Here is a 23,285-nt window from a genome sequence, read left to right on the forward strand (position 1 = left end):
GCTTCCCAAGTACTGGGAATATAAGTGTGCACCATTCCTGTAATTCTAGTACTTGGGAGGCTGAGACAGGAGGATCACAAGTTTGTGGCCAGCCTCAGCTACTTAGTGAGTGCAATTTAGTGAGACTCAATTTCAAATCAAAGACTAAAAGGTAGGGTTGGCGGTGTAGCCCAGCGGTAGAATGTCCCTGTGTTCAATCCCTAGTACCACTGAATGACTGAGTGAGTGAGTAAGTAGATGTCAAAGCATTGCACTGATTAAAAGGAAAGTTTTTACCAGTTCTTTAGCACTTAAGTTTCTTTAGCACTGTAGTAACAGCATTGTGTATTCATGTTTTCAGCTTTTATATTTTGTCATTTGAATAGTTCTTACAGCTTTGTTGCTTTCTTTGCAAGTCTCATTTGAAATATCTTCTGTAGGTACAATCACATCTAGTAGTCCTACTGCCCAACCAGCTGAGGTGCTTTTGCAGGCCACACCGCCCCATCGAAGAGCTCGCTCTGCCGCTTGGTCCTACATCTTTCTACCAGAAGAGGCTTGGTGCGACCTTACCATTCACCTTCCTGCAGCAGTGCTGCTTAAAGAGATACACATACAACCTCACCTTGCATCTCTTGCAAGTGAGTAATGCCTTATAATGTATCATGAAAATAAAATCTAGAAACATTTGCAAATGAAAAGAATGTTTACCAAGGAATGATACAATTAGAAATAATTACCAAGTTGTGTTTTTTTGTTTTTGTTTTTTTTGTGGTACTGGGGGTGGAACCCAGAGGCTTTCTACCTCTGGGCTATACTCCCAGACCTATTTTATATTTTATTTGGAAACAGGGTCTCAGTTGCTGAGAGCCTTACTAAGTAGCTGAGGCTGGCTTTGAACCTGTGCGATCCTCCCGTCTCAGCCTCCCAAGCGCGGGGATTACAAGCATGTGCCACCACGCCCAGCCAAATTGTCTGGGTTTTTGTTTTTTTTTAAAGCAGATATTGTTGACATATTCAACATTGCCACCAAGTCATTTTTCTTTAAATTAAATAATAGGAGTGTTACACTAAAAAAAAAAAAAAAAAAAAAAAAAGATCTTGATGAATATTTTTCACCCCTGATTTATGTTTTAGGCCAAAATGAGTTTTTTAATACATCTTAGTTTTTCTAGCTTTGTTTCAATACCAGTACTGTAATAAGAAATTACCATAGACTTGTGTCCTCCCTTATCTCCGTAAGAAGATAACTATCTCTGAGCTGAGCATGGTGGCACATGCTTGTAATCCCAGTACTTGGGAGGCAGAGACAGAAGGATCGCAGTTCGAGGACAGCCTCAGCTACTTAGGCCCTCCACAACTTAGTGAGAACCTGTTTCAAAATAAAGAATATAAAATAAAGCTGGGGTGTAACACAGAGGTAGAATGCCCCTGGTTTCTATCCCCAGTACCAAAAAGGGGGAAAAAAACCCTGAGAGGAATTTTATTACAGTGTATTAAGAGTAGCATTTTGAATAATTGAATATGATTTTGAATTTTATATTCATTGTAATGTAAACAATTTTTTGTAATGTGTACATTAAAGCATTCTTTATTGAAACTGTAATTCAATATTTTTAGAAAAGTCATGGGTTAAGTGGAGCAGGAACTCTGTTCTGTATAACATGTCCATTGCTATTTTGCAATTTTTTGGCCCCCGATTTTTTAGTAAAATCATAATTTTTGTAAAATTATAGAGATTATTATCTTTGATTATCGTCCTTGATTCTTTTCATTGCTGTAAATGTAACTCAATAACTGGATGAATAGTTATGGGAGATTTTGTAGATTCCTGGCATATTTGGAAGAATAAATATTTTTCTACTGATTTTCAGGACTAGACTATTATATCCTAATTACATTTGGAATCCATACTATTTATGTAAAAAAGATATAGGTATAATTAGAAAGAAATTAGAAGTACATAGTTTTAGAAGGACAAAATGAAATTTTTTTTTTCTTGTGGTACTGGGGATGGAACCCAAGGGCATTCTACCTCTCACCTATACCCCCAGCCCTTTTTTTTCTTTCATTTTGAAAAAGGGTCTCACTGAGTTGCAGAGGGCCTCACTAAGTTAGCTGAGGCTGGCCTTGAACCATGATCCTCCTCCTCATGATCCTCCCAAATGCTGTGATTACAAGCATGCACCACTATGCCCAGCCAAAATAAAACTACTTTTAAAGACAAAGTATCAATCAACAAATAGGGCAGAATTAAAATGCAAAGATTGCTTTTATTGCTTTCTGTAAACATGGATTTCAGAATGTGTCTAGATTTTGCATGCAGGGATTGAGATAGAAAGCATAAAGTGGGCTCTGTTATGAAAAAGGAAATACTGTACCTATTTTCTACTTATATGCTTAATAGAACAGCTTGTTTTTAATATTGGATTAGAACAGAAATTGAATATATTTGTTTCAGTGGAAATAACATAGGCTACAGAACCAAACATGAGTGGGAACACAAGGTTCACCATTTGTTCTTGTGGGAATTTGGGTTACTTAATTTGTTTTAGTGTGTCTGTGTGCATAAAATGTTGATAATACTTTCCTCAACGTTTTTTTTAAATATATATATATCATCGTAATGAAGATTTTGAGGATTAGATTTCAAAATTTGTGTGATTTCTCTAATTCTAAATTAGTGTATAACTTGTACCGCAGGTCAGCAAAACAGTCATTTACCAATGTTACTATTGGAATTAAAATCAAATTTCAAGGTGGTTTGGTTGATAAATACATTTAATACATGACTTCTAAGTTATGTTAGGATGAGTAATTTTGTGGTAGCTTCCAGTTGTCGCCTCTTTGAAGTTTCTTCAACTTTTTTTTTCTTAATTTTTCTGGTACTGGAGACTATACTCAGGAGTATTCTACCTTGATGCTACATGCCCCGCCCTATTTTAATTTTATTTTGAAAAAAGGTCTCATTAGGTTGATAAAGTGTTTCACTATTTGTTTACAGGTTCCTTTAAATTTTGAGGTGAAATCATTTTAAAAGTCTTTATTGATTTCCTTTTGGCTTTGAAACATTACAGATAAAAGGCAATTTTTTATTACTTATTTATTTTGCAGTGCTAGGCATGGAACCCAAGGGCATTCTACCTCTGAGCTTATTACACCCCCAGCCCTATCTATCTATCTATCTATCTATCTTTCTTTCTTTCTTTCTTTCTTTCTTTCTTTCTTTCTTTCTTTCTTTCTTTCTTTCTTATTTATTTAGTGAGTCTGGGGATGGAACCCAGGGGTATTGGACCTCTGAGCTATACCCCCTGCTCTATTTTTTATTCTTTGTGTTGAAGCAGGGTCTCACTAAGTTGCAAAGAGTCTCCCTAAGTAGCTTAGGCTGTCCAGGAACCAAGATCCTCCCCTCTCAGCCTCCCGAATCCTGGGAAAATTTTAAATTCAGCTGTGGATTTAAACTTAATTTCTAAAAAACTTGCAATATACTAGTAATAAAATAATTGACAAAACATATTCTTCTTTCCCAGATTATTTAAAATAGCAAACCATTGCTTATTAATTAAGTGTAGTCCATTTTTATTTATTTGGGGTGGGAGGTATTAGGAATTTAACCCATGGCCTCATGTGTGTTAGGCAAGCGCTTTACCATTGAGCTACGGTACAGCCCTGTTCACTATAATGTTGAGTAAAACTAGAAATGATATATAGCCTAAGCTTGGCTAGTTTTTCATTGAAGAGTATCATGTACATATGGATTGAATATCTTATGTTACTCTCTTTCTTAGGTGAATGTTAAATTATTTGATAGGATATTTTTATTATGTTGTGGCTCAAATACTTTTATGTTGGAAAATAGCTCCAAATTAATTGTGAAGAAATTCAGAAACAAAATATGAGATGGGCTATACATTTTGATTTTATAAGTTTGTACTGAATGACATTGAAAGCTGCTGTGTTTCTGTGATTTTTGTAAGACTGTGAAATTTAGTTCAGTTTCTTGTTTGTGATTGCTGAATTTTCTCTTCCTGTAGCTTGCCCTTCCTCCGTGTCTGTTGAAGTAAGTGCAGATGGGGTAAATATGCTGCCTTTGTCCACACCTGTTGTTACAAGTGGTCTCACCTACATAAAAATCCAGCTCGTAAAAGCTGAGGTAGCTTCTGCTGTCTGCCTTAGACTGCATCGTCCACGTGATGCCAGCACATTAGGCCTTTCACAGATTAAATTATTGGGCCTCACCGCTTTTGGTACCACTTCATCAGCAACAGTTAATAATCCCTTCCTTCCATCTGAAGATCAGGTATCCAAAACAAGGTATGTGTTGTCTCATTCTTTAGAAAACTTTGGTAAAATAATTTTAGAATTTTTTTTCCTGTGGTTCCTTTTTTAGTTCTTTGAAGTTCTTTGTTCTAGCAGTGTCTTTATAATATCATCATTATATTAGTTGTAATGGGGATTATAATTTTGTTGAAGCAATACCCCTGAGACTGACTAAAATTGAAATCTAGCCAGGTGTAGTGGCGCAAGTTTATAATCTCAGTACATGGGAGGCTGAGACAGAAGGATTGTAGGTTCGTGCCAGCCTCAGCAACTTAATGAGGTCCTCCCCAACTTAGTGAGACCCTGTTTCCATGCCAGGCGTGGTGGCGCACACTTGTAATCCCCGCACTTGGGAGGCTGAGACAGGAGGATTTCATGGGTTCAAACCCAGCCTCAGCTACATAGTGAGGCTTTCAGCAACTTAGTGAGACCCTGTTTCCAAATAAAATATTTAAAAAAAGGGTCTGGGAGTATAGCCCAGAGGTAGAAAGCCTCTGGGTTCCACCCCCAGTACCACCAAAAAAAAAAAAAAAGAGAGACCCTGTTTCCAAATAAGAAAGAAAATAGGGCTGAGGGTGTAGCTCAGAGATAGTATGCCCCTGGGTTTGCTCCCCAGTACGAAAAAAAAAATGAGCTTCATCTGTTTAATCTTGGAAATGACTTGCAGTATGGCATATGCATTTGTAGCTTCTGGTTTCTTGATCATAGTCTATGGATTCGCCAGTGCCTATGAGCAAGAGTATTCCTGAGCCATACAAACTGACCATAAAAACAGGGAACTAGTCTTATCTGCTCATTCTTAAATTCCAGTTATTAAATCAAAATAAAAAATTAGTGAATCAAACAAATAAGGACCTGAATTTGTCCTCTGAGCAATATTTGTATGGTAAATTTTGATGATTGAAAATTTGGTAAAGGGGTTTTGATGAAAGTATTATCTGATAAAATAGGATTTTACTTTTATTCTCAAGGTGGTGAGATCAATTGCTCTTTAGGGAGAAAGAGGGGAGTGGTATTGTCAGTTTACTGGCCATTTTTGTTTGTTTGTTTGTTTACTTGTTTTTTTTTTGAAGCAAGCATGTAGTTCCTAAATGGTATGAGTACCTTGTATTTGATATTTTAGGGCACATTTTGTCTGCTTTTAATTCTTAATCTTTTAGATTGATTGGTGCTTGGTAAGAAATACGGCATGCTGATCTCTAAAACTTTTGTTTACCTGTCAAGTAGCTTGAGATTTTTGTGATTCCCGATGAGTCATCTGGTTGTATATTTTAGTATCGGATGGCTACGATTATTGCATCACTGCCTGACCCACATAAGTGATCTGGAAGGAATGATGGCGAGTGCAGCAGCGCCCACGGCCAATCTGCTGCAGACTTGTGCTGCCTTGCTGATGTCACCCTATTGTGGAATGCACTCGCCCAACATCGAGGTGGTGCTGGTGAAGATAGGACTGCAGTCCACGAGGATTGGCCTGAAGCTTATAGACATTCTCCTAAGAAACTGTGCTGCATCAGGCAGTGATCCTACAGGTGATGATTAACCTTCATATTTTATTTTTCCATATCTGCAAAACATCACAATTGAAGAACTTGTGATGTGTCATTAACTCTTTCTGGAATTTCTTAATTTTTCGTATAGCTTTGTTATCTTTCAAGTTTGATTTCTCTTGTTGGAATTTATAGACTTATTGTTAATGAATAACCAAAAAATTCACTTGTTTACATTTCAGATTTATTTATCATACTTTTTCTTTTTATTCTGTGTTATAAGACTTGAATAGCCCTTTGCTTTTTGGAAGACTGAATGGACTGTCTTCTGACTCAACAATAGATATTCTTTACCAGCTTGGCACCACTCAGGATCCTGGAACAAAAGACAGGTATATGATGATATGTTCGCAGACACACTGTAGTGAATTTTACTTATGATACTTCTTAGATGAAACCATAAAAGTTAGGACAGTACTAGGCATGGTGGTGCATCCCTTTAATCCCAGTACTTTCAAAGCTGAGACCGGAGGATCACAGGTTTGCAGCCAGTCTAAGCAACTTAGCAAGACCTTCAGCAACTTAGTAAGTCCCTGTTTCAAAAAAAAAAAAAAAAGTAAATAGGGTGGAGGTGTCTCTCAAAGGTAGAATGCCCCTGGGTTCAATCCCCAGTACTACAACAAAAATATTTTTAAAAGACAGTATTTTTGGTTTTTGTATATCTTTTCAGTCAACCATATTGTACTAACATCTTTGCAAGGTGATAGTATCATACTAGCTTAGGTAGTACTGGCTTACTAAAGATGAACGTAGAAATACTGTGTCCAGATCTGGCGTGGTGGTGCATGCCTAATAGTTCCAGCACTTGGGAGGCTGAGACAGGAGGATAGCAAGTTCAAAGATAGCCTAAGCAGTGTAGCAAGACTCATCAACCTAGTAAGACCCTGTTTGAAAACCAAAAATAAAAAGGTCTGAGCAGGGTTATAGTTTGGAGGTAGAATGCCCCTGAGTTTAATCCTCAGTACAAAAAAAAAGAAATTTGAAAAGAAACAGTCAAAAATTCATAGTATATTTAAATCTTGACATTAAACCTTCTTCTATTTATTTAACCTTTTTATACAAATTCTAAAGCATTATTTCTTTATATAGTGTTGTTTTCAGATAGTGAATTCAAAGCTGGGCATGTTTTACTACTCCTAGGTTTAGGGGTCGGGAGGTAGGTAACCCTTGAAACAGCATACATTTGAGGGTGTGTTCTGTTGTCAGGTTAGTGACATGGGTGGCTGCTTGGGGTCCAAGTATGTGAAACACGCTGTATTTTATGAGATTTTTATGCAAAGAAGAATTAATCCTGATCACTGCTAGAAGTATTGTACATTTTCTATAAATTGAGAAATTTTAGAGTTTGTTAAAATGTATACCCTGTAATTCTAGATGATATAAGAATTAATCAAGTTATTTAAAATTGATTTACCAAATAGTATTTATTTAATGAGTATTAATTAATGTTATCTCAAGCCTTCTAAGCAATTAAAATTGGAAAGATCATTGAAAAACTGAAACAATTATATCCTGTTGCTTTTATAAATTTTTCTTTATGTAGATGAAAATGTTTAAGAACAATTACCATTCTCATAAACACCTTGCTTACATGTAGATTTGGTATTTAAATGAAAGGTTAGTCTTGGTGTTATTAGTTATTGGGATTCATTTTCTTCTTTGAAGAATTCAGGCCTTGTTGAAATGGGTCAGTGATTCTGCGAGAGTGGCTGCTCTGAAGAAAAGCGGCAGGATGAACTCTGTGTGCCCTAGCACGTCCACCATCGAGTACGGGCTCCTCATGCCGTCGCCTTCTCACTTGCACTGCGTTGCTGCCATTCTCTGGCATAGTTACGAGCTGCTTGTAGAGTATGATTTACCAGCACTGCTGGACCGAGAACTCTTTGAGTAAGTATGCTGGTAAAAACCCATCCCACTAGATCACTCTAGGTTTTTACTTATTAAACGGTAGTTTACATGTTTTTTGGATAAAATTAGTATTTCAAAAGTAGCAATTATAATCCCTTGGTAATGAGATGTCACGCAATATATTCCTTCAGGTTGCGTGTGTGCTTTTGCGTGTGTGTGTTTTGCTGGATATCGAACCTAAAGCTTGTGCGTGCTAGGCAAGTGCTCCACCACTGAGCTAACCCCAGCCTGCCTTGTTTTAAAAGATACATTAGCAGTGTTGCCTGCTTTTCTCACCTGAAGTTAGAGTGCTCTGTCATAAAGCCAGTTATGTTTATTCTCACTTGCTAATTTACCCAGGAAAGTTACTTATCTTCTTTGTTGTTGTTTTGCCTTGCTGGGCATGGAACCCAGGGCCACTTTCTACCTCCAAGCTCTACCCCCGGCTCTATTTTTTATTCTGTATTTTAAAACAGGATTTCACTCATTTGCAAAGGGCCTCATTAAGTAGCACCTGAGGCAGTCCGCGAACTGCGACCCTCCTGTCTTAGTCTTCCAAATTGCTGGGATTACAAGCGTGCACCATCACTCCGGCTGTTTTTTTTTTGGGGGGGGGGGGACTGGGGATGGAACCCTTCTACCTCTGGGCTACACTTCCAGACCTATTTTATATTTTTATTTGGAAACAGGGTCTCTTACGCCAGCGCAGCTGACTTCCAACCTGCACAATCCTCCTGTTTCCGCCTCCCAAGCGCGGGGATTACAAGCGTGCGGCACTATGCCCGGCTGGCTTAAACTCTTTTATCTTTAATGTACAACTGTGGAGAAAAATAGAACTACAATTTTTTTTTTTTTTTTTTTTTTTGTGTGTGTGTGTGTGTGTGTGTGTGTGTGTGTGTGTGTATGGGTCTGGGGATGGAACCCAGGGGCATTCAATCTCCAAGCTACACCCTCTGCCCTATTTTTTATTCTTTATTTTGAAACCAGGTCTCACTGAGTTGCAGAGGGCCTCACTAAGTAGCTGAGGCTGTCCACGAACCACGATCCTCCAGTCTCAGCCTCCTGAATGCTGGGATTACAAGCATGTGCCACTGCACCCGGCTTTAGCTACAAATTTTAAAAGACTACTTTTATACATTGTCCTTCTGACATTCTTTTATCGTATTTATTTCTATTTACCACATTACTTTGCTGAACTTACTTTTTGGTAATAGTCTGTAGCTAAACATTACATTTATTTTAAACATTTCCTTGATTTACAAAAGGTAGCCCTTTTTTTCCTCTGGTCTGTTATCCGACCAAATTATGCCATACAGGTGGCATATTTCATGACTTATTAGTGAACCGTATTAAGTTTTCAATTTGCAAATCAGAATTTATGCTAGCCAGCTACATATCAAATTTAATGTAAACATTTGTTTGGTGTATTTTTCTTTTTTTGGTGGTACTGGGGTTCCTGGAAGCCCTTCTACCTCCGGGCTACACTCCCAGACCTATTTTATATTTTTTTTATTTGGAAACAGGGTCTCCTAAGCCAGCGCACGTGGCTGGCTTCGAACCTACGTGATCCTCCTGTCTCCACCTCCCAAGCGTGGGGATTACAAGCGTGCGCCACCAACGCCCAGCTGGTGTATTTTTTTTTTTAAACATGACTTTATTGGGTTACATGATCATGGTAGAACTTTTTTTTTTTTTTTTTTTTTTTTGGTGGTACTGGTGGTGGAACCCAGGGGCCTTTATACCTCCGGGCTATATCCCCAGACCTATTTTATACTTTATTTGGAAACAGGGTCTCACTAAGTTTTCTGAGAGTCTTACTCAGTAGCTGAAGCTGGCTTCGAACCTGTGTGATCCTCCTGTCTCAGCCTCCCAAGTGTGGGGATTACAAGCATGCATCACCACACCCAGCTAGAGCTTTCTTTCTTTCTTTTAAGATGAATTACTTTATTTTTTGGACTCATTTTGTGTCTAAGCTAAATCCATTGTGCCTAAAATCTTCAATGACCTGTATTTCATAAGCACTTACAGTCCAGTGTTATTTAATGTTTTTTCAGAGTATATTTCATGTGTTATAGAAATATTTGAAAGTCACTCCTTTCTAAATAATTACTGTATTATTAATGTGGTATCTTTTATTTCTCTAGGTTACTTTTTAATTGGTCTATGTCTCTTCCTTGCAACATGGTTTTGAAGAAAGCTGTTGACAGTCTACTGTGCTCCATGTGTCACATCCACCCAAATTATTTTTCCTTGCTCATGGGCTGGATGGGAATTACCCCTCCCCCAGTGCAGTGCCACCACAGTCTGTCCATGACAGATGACAGCAAAAAGCAGGATCTTAGTTCCTCTTTAACAGATGACTCTAAAAATGCACAGGCGCCTCTTGCACTATCGGAGTCACACCTGGCAACCCTTGCTTCATCTTCTCAGTCTCCAGAAGCTATCAAACAGTTATTAGACTCAGGTTTGCCTTCACTTCTTGTGAGGAGTCTGGCTAGTTTTTGCTTCAGCCACATTTCATACTCAGAAAGCATTGCACAGTCAATAGATATTTCCCAGGACAAACTCAGACGGCATCATCTTCCACAGCATTGTAATAAGATGCCTGTCACGGCAGACCTGGTTGCTCCCATTCTGAGGTTTTTGACAGAAGTTGGCAATAGCCATATAATGAAAGATTGGCTTGGTGGTTCTGAAGTCAACCCGCTGTGGACAGCGCTTCTCTTTTTATTATGTCACTCTGGGTCCACTTCTGGAGGACACAACTTAGGCGCACAGCAGACCAGTTCAAAATCAGCTTCCATTTCTTCAGCTGCCACAACAGGATTGACCACTCAACAGAGGACAGCAATTGAGAATGCAACTGTAGCCTTCTTTCTGCAGTGCATTTCATGCCACCCTAATAATCAAAAGCTGATGGCACAGGTAAGAGAGGAAAAACTGTCTTAAGCTCTATGTGACCGGTTATTTTGGTATGCTTTTTTTTTTTTTTTTTTTTGCATGATACTGGGGATGGAATGCAGGGACATTATACCTCTGAACTACACCCCCTGCCCTATTTTTTATTTTGAAACGTGTTCTCACTGAATTGCAAAGGGCCTCACTAAGTAGCTGAGGCTGTCTGCGAACTGTCATCCTCCTGTCTCAGACTCCCAAATGCTGGGATTGCAAGCATATGCCACCACGCCCAGCAGAGCTGAGTTTCTTGATTTCTCTGTATATTCTAGATATTAGTCCTCTGTCAAAGGAGTAGGTGGCAAAAATCTTCTCCCATTCTGTCAGCTCTCTGGTGAAGTTCTTGATAGTTTCCTTTGCTGTACAGAAGCTCTTCAGCAATCCCACGTATTGATCCCAGCCTTTTGGTTTCTTGTGCTTTTGGGCGTCTTGTTGAGTAAGTTTTTATCTGTGCTTATGTGTTGTAGTGTTGGACCTATGCCCTCTTCAAGGAGCTTCAAGGTCTCTGGTCTAATTTTCAGGAAGTCTTTGATTTATCTTGAATTTACTCTTTTGCAGGGTGAGAAAGTAGAGATTATTTCCATTTTTCTGCATGTGGTTAACCAGTTTTGCCAACACCATTTGTTTGACAGGCTATCTCTTTTTCAGTGTATATTTTTGGCCCCTTTGTCACAAATCAATTGGCTGAGTATGCAGATTTGTTTCTGAGTCTTCTATTCTGCTCCATCGGTCTATGTTGTTTTTGTGCCAGTACCATGCTGTTTTTTATTACTATGGCTTTGTTGTATAAAGTCACTATTGTGATTCCTCCTGCATGGTTTTTGTTGCTGAGAACTACTTTGGCTATTCTGGGTTTTTTCTTGTTCCAAATGAACTTAAGGATTGATTTTTCTTTGTGAGGAATGATCTTGGTAATTTAATGGGTATTGCATTAAAGAATTTGTAGATCACTTTTGGAAGTATGGCCATTTTGATGATACTTATTTTGCCTATACATGAACATGGAAGATCTTCCATCTTCTCGGGTCTTCTTTGATTTCTTTTTTCATTGTTTTATAATTGTCTTTGTAGAGGTCTTTGGCAAAAGTTAAAAATAAATTGATTGCTTTTTAGGTGTTTATTGTGTGAAATACTTTAGTAGTAATCTTCCTTTCCCATAGAAATGTTTTTTATTCTTTTATCTGCTTCTGTATAAATATATCTTAAGATAAAATAATTTCTGTTTTAGTTGTTGACTTGATATTAAATATATGTGATATGAATTTGTTAGTTCACATTCTTAATTTTTTAATATATTCTTCAAAATAATAAGCTGAAGCCAGGCATGGTGGCACATACTTTAACAGGCTGACACAGGAGGATCACAGGTTTCAGGTCAGCTTCAGCAACTTTGCAAGACTGTTTCAATGTAAAAAATAGAAAATATAGCTAGGGTTGGAGCTCAGAGGTAGAATACCCCTGACTTTGATGCTTAGTACAAAAACTTTTTTGAATTTCTTGCCTTGCCAGGTACTCTGTGAACTTTTTCAGACATCTCCTCAGAGAGGGAGCCTTCCAACATCTGGGAACATATCAGGGTTTATTCGAAGACTATTTTTACAGTTGATGCTGGAAGATGAGAAAGTGACAATGTTTCTTCAGTCTCCCTGTCCAGTGAGTATTTAACACTTAATCTTAAAGGTAGCATGTTTGTAAATATGATCCTATAGCTTTATCTGAGAGCGTGCAGTTATCTCCTATGTTATTCTAATTTCTAATACAGTAAACCGTAACTAGAACAAACTTAATATTTATTTATAGAACCTAAATCTCTTTAGAATAACCTACCACTATCTCTTGCCTAGAAGAACATAATTTGCTGTACCTTGTGTAGTATGATTTGACTTTGGGAAAACATCACCGAATATTAAGTAAAATGCTACTCTTGCCAAAGTTCACCAACAAGCCATGTGATAAACACATCACATAAGAAACATAGGATAAGCTTTTAAATACTTTGTATACTTTAACTTTTTATTCTTGCTTTTCAGTTTAATTTGTATGATATATTTTCTAAAATGTTGGCCTCTTGATTTCATTTTTCAGCTGTACAAAGGTAGAATTAATGCAACTAGCCATGTGATCCAGCATCCAATGTATGGAGCAGGCCACAAGTTTCGTACTCTTCACTTACCAGTCTCAACAACATTATCAGACGTTCTTGACCGAGTGTCAGGCAAGTTAGATTTAATATTAATTTTTATTTTACTCTATGCTAAATGCATGTGAATTTTTATTAGTTTTATAACTTTACAGCTTCTACTCAGCAGCCATTTAATGACTAAAAATGGTCAAAATATCTTGAGACATGAATGAGAAGCCAATCATACAGACAAAATATGTAATACCTTCAGACATCAGTAGTTCTTTCTGAATGTGAAATATTGTGTGCAGTAATGACAAAATGGGCAACTAGAAATGCAGACAGCCATTGGAAATTATTGATGGAATTTTCCCATAGTAAACCATTTGGTCATTTATAGTTAATGAATCGCAGGATATTAGATTGGATGAAATAATTCTAATTAGTAAACGTTTTGCAAATCTAGAGACAAAATGAATGATGAAGAAACAATGAAATTGGTAGACTTGAATAGTCTTATCATTTATAGTTAGTCAAGAGAGCAGAGAAAACACTTTCTCTAGTACATTGTACTGTATTACTGGATGAGGCTTTTAAACAAGATACAGGCTAAGTTGGGTATGGTAATGCACGCTTGTAAGCCTAGTACATAGGAGGTTGAGACAGGAGGATCCCAGGTTCGCAGCCAGCCCCAGCTACTTACTAAGGCCCTCTGCAACTTAGACCCTACTTCAAAAATAATGTGGGGTGTAGCTTGAAGATAGAATGCCCCAGGTTTCAATCTCTAGTACTGCAAAAGAGAAAAAAAGATACAAGCTAATTTTAAAATGCAGGTTTTTTTGTTTTGTTTTGTTTTTTGTTTTTTGCGTGTCTGGGGCTGGAACCCAGGAGCATTCAATTTCCGAGCTACACCCCCAGCCTTCATTTTTATTCATTTTTATTCTTTTCTTTTTTTTCTTCTTCTTTTTCTTTTTTTTTTTTTCTTTTTTTTTTTTTTTTTGTGGTGGTACTGGGGTTCCTGGAAACCCTTCTACCTCCAGACTACACACTCCCGGACCAATTTTTATACTTTTTTTAAAAATTTGGAAACAGGGTCTCCTAAGCCAGCTCAGCTGGCTTCGAACCTGCGCGATCCTCCTGTCTCCACCTCCCAAGCGCGGGTTTACAAGCATGTGCCACCATGCCCGGCTCTTTATTCTTTATTTTGAAACAGGGTCTCACTAAGTTGCGGGGGACCTCACTAAGTAGCTGAGGCTGTGAACCGTGACCCTTCGGTTTCAGCCTCCTGAATGCTGGGATTGCAAGTGTGTGTGTCACCACACCCAGCTCTAAAACATCAGTTTTTACTGGCAGAAAACATCACCAACTTTAGATAGTTGGAGATGATTGCCTCTTGAATGAAGCCATTGAGTATCTGTGTGCAGCACTATAATTTATCCTAGGGATGTAAAACTGAGCAGAACACATATCCTGCCTTTTTAAGTAATTATGGTTTAATGTGTGTTGGATATAAAAATAATCTGAAGCTGTTGTGGTGACACACAGTTGTAATTTTAGCATTTGGGAGGCCGAGGCAGGAGAAGCACAGGTCTGTGGCCAGCCTCAGAAGCTTGGGGTTGTTGCACAGCTCACCCAAGCTCTTTTTATTTTTCCCTCTGATTTTAAATTTTTGGATAATTTTTATTCATACATTTTCAAAATACTTTGGTGCTTGTCAGTGTTCTTATTTTTAAAGTGTACAGGCTTAGCGGGGTGTGGTGGTACACACTTGTAATCCCAGCTTTTGGGAGGTTGAGACAAGAGGATCGCGGGTTTGCTGCCAGCCTCAGCTACCTAATGAGGCCCTCTGCAACTTAGTGAGACCCTGTTTCAAAATAAAGAATGAAAAAGAAGGCTGGGAATGTGGCTCAGAGGTAGCATGCCCCTGAGTTTTATCCCCAGTACCACCAAAAAAAACATATACAAGCTTTCTTGAACATATAGTCTATTTGTGTTATTTATTTTATTCACTATGAATGTTATGTTCTTGTCTTTTTATTTTTGTGACATTATTTTTGTTTGCCAGAAAAATATGAATACTATTTGATATTTATTTTGTATCTTGTTGTTGTCAGAAATATAGTTAAGTTACTTAAAATAGTTGCTTTTAGGCCCTGCGTTTAAGCTTTGTTAGGTTATGGCAGGGTGTTTGTTTGTTTGTTTGTTTGTTTTTTCTTTCGGGTCTGGGGATGGAACCCAGGAGCATTTGACCTCTGAGCTACACCCTCTGCCCTGTTTTTTATTCTTTATTTTGAAACAGGGTCTCAGTAAGTTGCAGAGGGCCTCACTAAGTAGCTGAGGCTGTCAGTAAACCGCAATCCTCTGGTCTCAGTCTCCCAAATGCTGGGATTACAAGCGTGTGCCACCACACCTGCCTTCTCTTTATTCATTATTTTGAAACAGGGTCTCACTAAGTTGCAGAGGGCCTCATTAAGTAGCTGAGGCTGTCCGTGAACTGTGATCCTCCAGTCTCAGCCTCCTGAATACTGGGGTTACAAGCATGTGCCACCATGCCCGGCTTGGTTATAGTAGGTTTTAATCTCAGGCGAAACTTAGTATGATGGTGGAAATTTTTTGTAAACATATGTTACCTAGTTTGGTAATTTGAATACATTAAATGTGACTGGTTGACTAAGAAACTAAAGTTTTTTAAATCTTAATTTAACTTTAAATAAACATGCTGTATTAATTAGTAAAAATAGTTTAATAGATTTGAAAGTACAGGTCTAAGGCTTATTTGACCCCAATTCCTGAAGCCATACTTTTCTGCTTTTAGGAATTCATTGGCCTCTCATTTGAGGCTCTGCGGCTGTTTCCCTGGTTGTTTTTGTTGTTGTTTTGTTTTGTTTTGTATTTTGGTACTAGAGATTGAACCCCCAGAGGCATTCTGCCTTCAACCTTTATTTTGAAACAGGGTTAATTGCAGAAGGCCTAAAGTAAGTAGCTGAGGCTGCAGTGACCTGTCCTGTGATCCTCCCATTCCAGCCTCCCAAGTACTGGGATTTTAAGAGCACCACTACGGCCGGCCCCTTGCTTTCTTCTGACACCTTCCCAGACCTTGAATTGTTTCCTTACATGTATGTGTTTGTTATTACACACTGGAACCTTGAAGGAGACCCCACTCACAGATCTCTAGAGATTTCTTCACAAATCTGTCCTCCCTGGAATGTGTCCTGTGAACTACAGCCAGTTGCCTTTATCCTTTTGGAGTCCCAGCTCTGTATCCTCACCCTAGGGCACAGGAGCTGTTCTGAGGTGTGGCCTGGGAAACTTCCTTCAGACAGTAAGCCAGAATGAAGGGAGAGCTCAGCACCTTTGTTTAAGTGCACATACCCGGGCATGGCTGCCCTGCCTTAACCTGGTGCTCCGGGTGTACGAACTATTATTTCATGTATTTTCTCAATTATTAGTTATTTCCAGTGAGCATAATTTTGATTCTTATCATCTCACCTTGGACAGAAGTGAAATTCTAAACTGGAGCCACTTCAAAGAAGGAGTTTGAGAAAAATTTTTTATGGCAGCCATATCTTTTCAGTATTTAAGTGCCACTTGTTTTTTTAGGATGGGGCAGGAGTACTTGAGGCAAAACCTAGGGGCATTTTACCTGTGACCTAAGCCACCAGCCCATAAATTTTGTTTATTTTTAAACAGGCTCTCACTAAGGTGCTAAGGGTCTCACAACATTACTTGCTGAGGCTGGCCTCAAACCAGTGATTCTTCTGTCTCAGCCTTCAAGGCAGCTAGGTTCACCATGCCTGGTTTATTTTTGAGACACAGTTGATTTTGAGAAATTAGTTGACCTTCTGATTGTACTATATAAATTCTAATTAGCTAGTGTTTTTCACATGGTTTTTGTACTTTGAGTTACTCTTGTGATTTTTTTTTTGGGGGGGTGGGTCTGGGGATGGAACGCAGGGGCATTCTACCTCAGAGTTACATCCTCTGCCCTATTTTTTATTCTTTATTTTGAAACTGTCTCACTGAGTTGCAAAGGGCCTCACTAAGTAGCTAAGGCTGTCTGCAAACTGAGATCCTCCAGTCTCTCCCTCCCAAATGCTGGGTTTCCTACTGCGCGCCACCATGCCCAGCTACTTTTGTGAATTTTAAAAAATTACTTAAGTGTTTTTCAGTCAGACTCATGTTAATATTTTTGCCATTTGGAATTGTTTGTTTGTTTTAATTTTACACACAAAATAGTGGAAACTAAAGGCAGTCACCAGTTACTATTAAGAACCTTTAGACAACAGCTTAATAATAAGAAAATCTCTGGTATTTTTTTATGTATTTAAAGAAAAACTATAGCCGGGCGTGGTGGCGCACGCTTGTAATCCCCGCGCTTGGGAGGCGGAGACAGGAGGATCGCGCTGGTTCGAAGCCAGTTGCGCTGGCGTAAGAGACCCTGTTTCAAAAATATAAAATAGGTCTGGGAGTGTAGCCCAGAGGTAGAAGGGCTTCCAGGAACCCCAGTACCACCAAAAAAAAAAAAAAACTATAAAATAGGAAATGTTGGAGACAGACGTAGTGGTACATGCTTGTAATCCTAGTTCCTGAGAGGTTGAGGCAGGAGGTTTGGAGGTTCAAGTACAGCCTGAGCAAGTAATGAAACACTCATCAACCTAACAATACCTTGTTTCAAAATAAAAATAGGGCTGGGAATTTAGCTCAGATTGCCCTTGGGTTCAATCTCCAGTACCCGCCTATACACACACACACACACACACACACACACACACACACCATTACTACCACCACCAACACACACACATGACATATTAGGAATAATACTTTCATCTAATGTGATTACTTCAATGTTTTAACACAATAAAACACTTTGGATTATAATTACGTTAAGTTAGAGAATTAAGGTGACAATCTATATCAATCCTAAGCACATTGTGAAAAATAATCTTAATAATATCAAAACAGTCACTCTTTGCATTTCATGTCACTATATAAAGACACCCTCCTTTTTCGCAGTACTGGGGATTGAGCCCAGAGCATCCTACCTGTGAGCTACACTCTTAGCTTTGTTTTTGGGCAGGGGGTACTGGGTTTGGAACCCAGGCCCTTCTACCTTTGGGCTACACTCCCAGACCTACTTTATATTTGTTTGGAAACAGGGTGTCACTGAGTTACTGAGAGCCTCACTAAGTGGTACTGGGGTTCCTGGAAGCCCTTCTATCTCTGGGCTACACTCCCAGACCTATTTTTACATTTTTATTTGGAAACAGGGTCTCCTAAGCCAGCGCGCGCGGCTAGCTTCGAACCTGCGCGATCCTCCTGTCTCTGCCTCCCAAGTGCGGGGATTACAAGCGTGCGCCACCACGCCCGGCTGTGAGGCTGGTTTTGAACCTGCGTGATCCTCCTGTCTCAGCCTCCCAAGTACTGGGATTAGAAGAGTACACCACCATGCCGGGTTTAGCCAGTGTAATGAAAGGATATTAATTTAGATAGTAATAGCTATCTTTGGTTTTTTGTTTACTTTTATTTTTATTTCTTTGTGTGTGTGGTTACACTGGGAATGGAACCTGAAAGGCAAAATTAAGTTTGACCACATCAGAGACCTCCTCATAGCCAAGAGATTTATTGGGGAAGTGGCTGACATGAACGGAAGAAACAAAGGGAAAGAGAGAGAACGGGCCGGGGTCAGCGTTATAAACCAGCTGGTGTTATGTGTTGGGGCTAATAGTCTAGGATAAATGCCTTTTGAACTAATTGGCTGGGGTCCCATGGGGAGGAGGGGCCGTGTGGCCAGGTGTTTGGGCTGGGGTCAGCGGGGAATGTCCTTTTCACTGATTGGCCAAGGTGGACCAGGAGAGGCCAGGTCTCAGAACTTGGCCTTGCTTTAAACCAGTAATGAGTTCTTTGCATTGTTGTCATTAAATACTGAACATAAGGCTTTTTAACTTAAAACATTTCATCTAAATTCTTGCTTTAATCTTCTGAAATATCTATTGCTTCCCTTCTTAATACTTTGGAAAAGCAATAGTTTAGATAATATTTTCTTACAGATACTCCGAGTATCACAGCTAAACTAATTAGTGAACAAAAAGATGACAAAGAAAAGAAAAACCATGAAGAGAAAGAAAAAGTTAAGGCGGAAAATGGATTTCAGGACAATTACAGTGTTGTTGTTGCCTCTGGTATGCTTTCCACTTTATATTCTTTATTTTGTTTGGGTTTCTATAAGATAAAATGGTTTGTATTTGTAGGGATTTCTTATGATAAAATATATTAGTGTAAAAAGCTGGCTTAAACTCTTATTACTTGTTAGAAAATATTTTACCAGAAGTCTGTTATTCTTTGGCAGGGGAATTATTAAGCTTACTTTATGCCTTAAGCTTATTGTATTTCATCAGGTGCCGAAATTAATGATTAGCTTAGATATTCCATTGAAAGTTGATATTGTACCCTTATCTCAGGGTGAGTCCTACCCGTTCAAGTCCAAGAAGTTCCAGAATTTTATATAATTTCTTTTTTTAATAAAAAAGAAAAGGTACTAGTTTTCACTTACAATATGTTCATCACATAAAAATAGAAAGTACAACTAAAAATAAGTTAAATACTCATTCTTAGCATTAAATTAAGGAAGATGAAAATTAGCAAGGGTAACTGATAATTTCAGAGAGTCTTTAATGTAAGTGAGCTGGTTGTAGTGCACACCAGAAGGTGCAGCATTAGTTTACTCTTTGAGTAGGAAACCCCTAGTGGTGTATTTACCCTGCTTCAGAAGAAAACTAACCTAGGATTTCTTACCCATATTACTACAAAGCTGCATTCTACTACATTAAGAGTCATCTGCACCGCATAGATTATGAAAGCTAACAGTATTTTTTACTTTATTGGAAATAGTTATAAATAACGAAGATATTTGTAGTATGCCCCAAAGTTAAAATAGAATTAGGAGATTAGCTATTGGATTAAAAGAAACATTCCTATATTTTTACTTAGCTAGGAATATGGTTTTTATTAAAATTTTTAGAAACACAATTTTATTTTGGTGTTCTCCTACATAGATTCTTATTATTTTCTTTTAGGACTGAAATCCCAATCTAAACGTGCTGTTTCAGCTACACCACCTCGTCCACCGTCTAGGAGGGGGAGGACAATACCTGATAAAATAGGAGCTACTTCCTCAGGTGCAGATACTGCCAGCAAAATAATTACTGTCCCAGTGTTTCATCTATTTCACAAGCTCTTGGCAGGTAATATTCCAAATGGATAAACATGAAAGCAAACTTTAATATTCTTCCAACTATAGAAACCCACATGTGTAATCAACAGAATTATTTTTATCAGGTTTTTGTAATGAAATAATGAGACTTTCCATACAATTCTTTCAAGAAAAGAAAGAAGAAAAAGGGTACAGTAAACCAGGAGTGGTGGTGAACTTCTGTAATCCCAGTACTTGAGAGGCTGAGACAGGAGGATCATGACTTCAAGGCCATCCTCAATTTAGGGAAACCCTTTTATAAGGAAATGAATAGAGAAATAGATCTGGGTGATAGCTCAGTGGTAGAATCTGGAGGTACCACAATGCAGAGGGATGGTTTTTTGTGTTTTGTTTTGTTTGCGGTAGTAGGGATGGAGTTCAGGGGCATTCTGCCTTCAATCTACACCCCCAGCCCTGTTTCTTTTATTCTTTTTATTTTGAAACAGGGTCTCACTAAGTCGCTGACAGCCTCATTAAGTAGCTGAGGCTGGCCGCAAATCTATGATCCTCCTGTCTCAGCTTCCCAGGTACTGGGATTACAAGCGAGCACCACCCCGCTCTTAGGGGGATGGTTTACGATATGTCCTTTTTAACCCCATCAAGTTAAACATACTTTGACTTTACTGGCTTTCTAACCTTTGCTGTTGGTGTGTTATAAAATCAGTCATATAGAAAGCAATGTGAAGCAAAATTTAGTTCTTGTAGTGGATTCTTAGATACGTCACTGGGCAACAGTATATTCTTCTCAGCTAAAACAGATGTGTTGAGCAATATATGTTACTTTAGCAAAGTAACACCATTTTATCACCATTGTTGTGCACTATCACAGTCAAGCTGCCACTAAATATTTCCTCTTCAGCTTAACATTATCATTCATAGCCGAGGTCAACAAATTGTGATTTGTGGGTTGGATGCCTCTTTTATAAACATTTATTAGATTACAGTTATGCCCATTTATTAATGTGTTATCCTTAGTTATTTTTCTGCTAAAACATTGAATTAATAGTTGCAATAGGCCATATTTGTAATCTGGCTCTTTGTGAAAAAGTTACCAGCCCTAAATTTATTTATTTTATTTATTATTATTATTATTATTATTATTATTATTATTATTATTTATTTTTTGTGTGTGATACTAGGGATGGAATCCAGAGGCATTCTACCTCTGAGCTACACCCCCAGCCCTTTTTTATTTTTTTATTTTAAAACAAGTTGCAGAAGGCCTCACTCACTAAGTTGCTGAGGCTGTTCTCAAACCTGCAATTCCCCTGTCTCAGTCTCCCAAGTACCAGGATTATAGGCATGTGCCTCCACATCAAAACTCAACCATAAATTTTTTAGAATGTCTGTCTCTTTGTTTTTATTTTGCTCATGATGTTCTACTTTAGACATTGTTCAAACATGTCTAAAGGTAAATTCAATTTTTGTAGATTTTGCAGCTGTGTGTGTGTGTGTGTGTGTGTGTGTGTGTGTGTTACTGAGGGTGGATCCCAGGGAACCCAGGGGCTTTTCTACCAGGGGCTTTTCTACCTCTGGGCTATACTTCCAGACCTATTTTATACTTTATTTGGAAACAGGGTCACTAAGTTCCTGAGAGCCTCACTCAGTAGCTGAGGCTGGCTTGGAACCTGTGCGGTCCTCCTGTCTCAGCCTCCCTGTGTGCGCCACCACACCTGGCTTTCACAGCAATTTTTAAATCCTTTCAGTGTTGGTATTAGAATCAAACTCTTGCTTGTTGTCTAGAGAAATAATGTGAAATTGAGTAAATCAATCTAAATAAATGTCTCCCTTTTGGATTACAGTTTAACTGAATTGTATCATTTTTAGGTCAGCCTTTGCCAGCTGAAATGACACTTGCCCAGCTTTTAACTCTCCTCTATGACCGAAAACTTCCTCAAGGTTACCGTTCAATAGATCTGACTGTTAAATTGGGATCAAGAGTTATCACAGACCCAAGTCTATCAAAAACGGATTCTTTTAAAAGACTACACCCTGAAAAAGGTAGGTGCTTTATATTACTTTAAAATTTCTGCCTCTAAGCCAGACATGGTGGCACAAGTTTGTAATCCCAGTATGTGGGAGGCAGAGACAGGAGGATTGAAAGTTGGAGGCCAGCCTCACCTACCTTGTGAGGCCCTCTGCCACTTAGTGACACCTTGTTTCAAAATAAAGAAAAAAAGATAGGGGTGTACTCATTCGAGTCACCCCTCCATGCCAGTCTGGTATGGAGCTGTATTTCTATCTCCTGTATTTCTATCTTTTCCTCTTTTTCTGTTTTTCTGTTTTTGTATTTCTATTTTCTGTATTTCTGTCTTTTAATAAACTTCTTTATCTTCAGCAACTGTCAAAAAAAAAAAAAGAAGAAGAAGAAGAAAAGATAGGGTTGACAGTGTGGCTCTAAGGTAGAATACCCCTGGTTTCAATCTGCAGCACCAAAAAAAAAAATTGTCTCTCATACACAAGCCCGGTGTTTATACAGCCAATTACTGAATTGACTTGTTTCCATTATGTCACCTTAACAGTGTTTTTCTTTCAGCTGAGTTATTTGTAAATATTAAGAAACCGCCATTATTTTATTTGAAAGTTGTGTTAATTCCTCTTATCTCCTCCCTTCTGTATGAGCACATGTGATTTAACTTAGTTGAGAAATATGTGAGTTGTCACTTCATGGTTGAAGTCAGGATCCCATTGTACCATTTGATGATCATTTCTATTGAGTGGTATTTCCATCTCCAGGACCACACCAAAAAAAAAGTTTATAACATCTGGTTATGTATTGAACTTACTAAAGTTTTAGTTTCCTAGCAAGTAAATCAAAGTTATACCAGTTGTTAAAGTTTTTAGTTTTCAGTTAGAGAAAATTTTACATTATTCAGTGTTTCCTAATTGGATACTTTTTTTTTCCTTTTAGCCACTGAGTTCACAGTGGTACACTACCACTGAACTACATTTCTACCCCCTTTTACTTACTATTTTGAGACATTCTTGCTAAATTACTGAGATTGACATTGAGTTTGGGATCCTCTTGCCTTAGCCATCAGAGTAGCAGAGAATACAGTTATATTATAAGCCACCACTGCAGATCCTTAATTGGATATTTATTTATTTTTAATTTTTTTTATTTTTTTATTTATTTTTGGTGGTACTGTGGTTCTTGGAAACCCTTCTACCTCCGGGCTACATTCCCAGACCTATTTTATATTTTTTATTTGGAAAAAGG

The 23,285-nt window shown here is 38.2% G+C and overlaps 1 protein-coding gene across 4 annotated transcripts in view; it reads left to right on the forward strand.

Moving 5' to 3' along the window:
• The window catches only part of BIRC6 (baculoviral IAP repeat containing 6), a gene marked incomplete at both ends in the record, with an annotated part of 235,428 nt that overhangs the window by 160,333 nt on the left and 51,810 nt on the right, over positions 1-23,285 (forward strand). For all 4 annotated transcript variants that reach the window (XM_080711761.1, XM_080711762.1, XM_080711763.1 and 1 more), the window contains 11 exons: positions 420-620; positions 4,014-4,293; positions 5,575-5,831; positions 6,073-6,181; positions 7,515-7,736; positions 9,881-10,661; positions 12,201-12,344; positions 12,777-12,906; positions 18,864-18,995; positions 19,890-20,057; positions 21,893-22,066. In XM_080711761.1, coding sequence (XP_080567887.1) covers positions 420-620; positions 4,014-4,293; positions 5,575-5,831; positions 6,073-6,181; positions 7,515-7,736; positions 9,881-10,661; positions 12,201-12,344; positions 12,777-12,906; positions 18,864-18,995; positions 19,890-20,057; positions 21,893-22,066 — 2,598 coding nt within the window. The remainder of the gene's footprint in view (positions 1-419; positions 621-4,013; positions 4,294-5,574; positions 5,832-6,072; positions 6,182-7,514; positions 7,737-9,880; positions 10,662-12,200; positions 12,345-12,776; positions 12,907-18,863; positions 18,996-19,889; positions 20,058-21,892; positions 22,067-23,285) is intronic.

The sequence above is a fragment of the Muscardinus avellanarius genome (genome assembly GCF_963383645.1).
Source record: "Muscardinus avellanarius genome assembly, chromosome: 15".
Lineage (NCBI taxonomy): Eukaryota > Metazoa > Chordata > Mammalia > Rodentia > Gliridae > Muscardinus > Muscardinus avellanarius.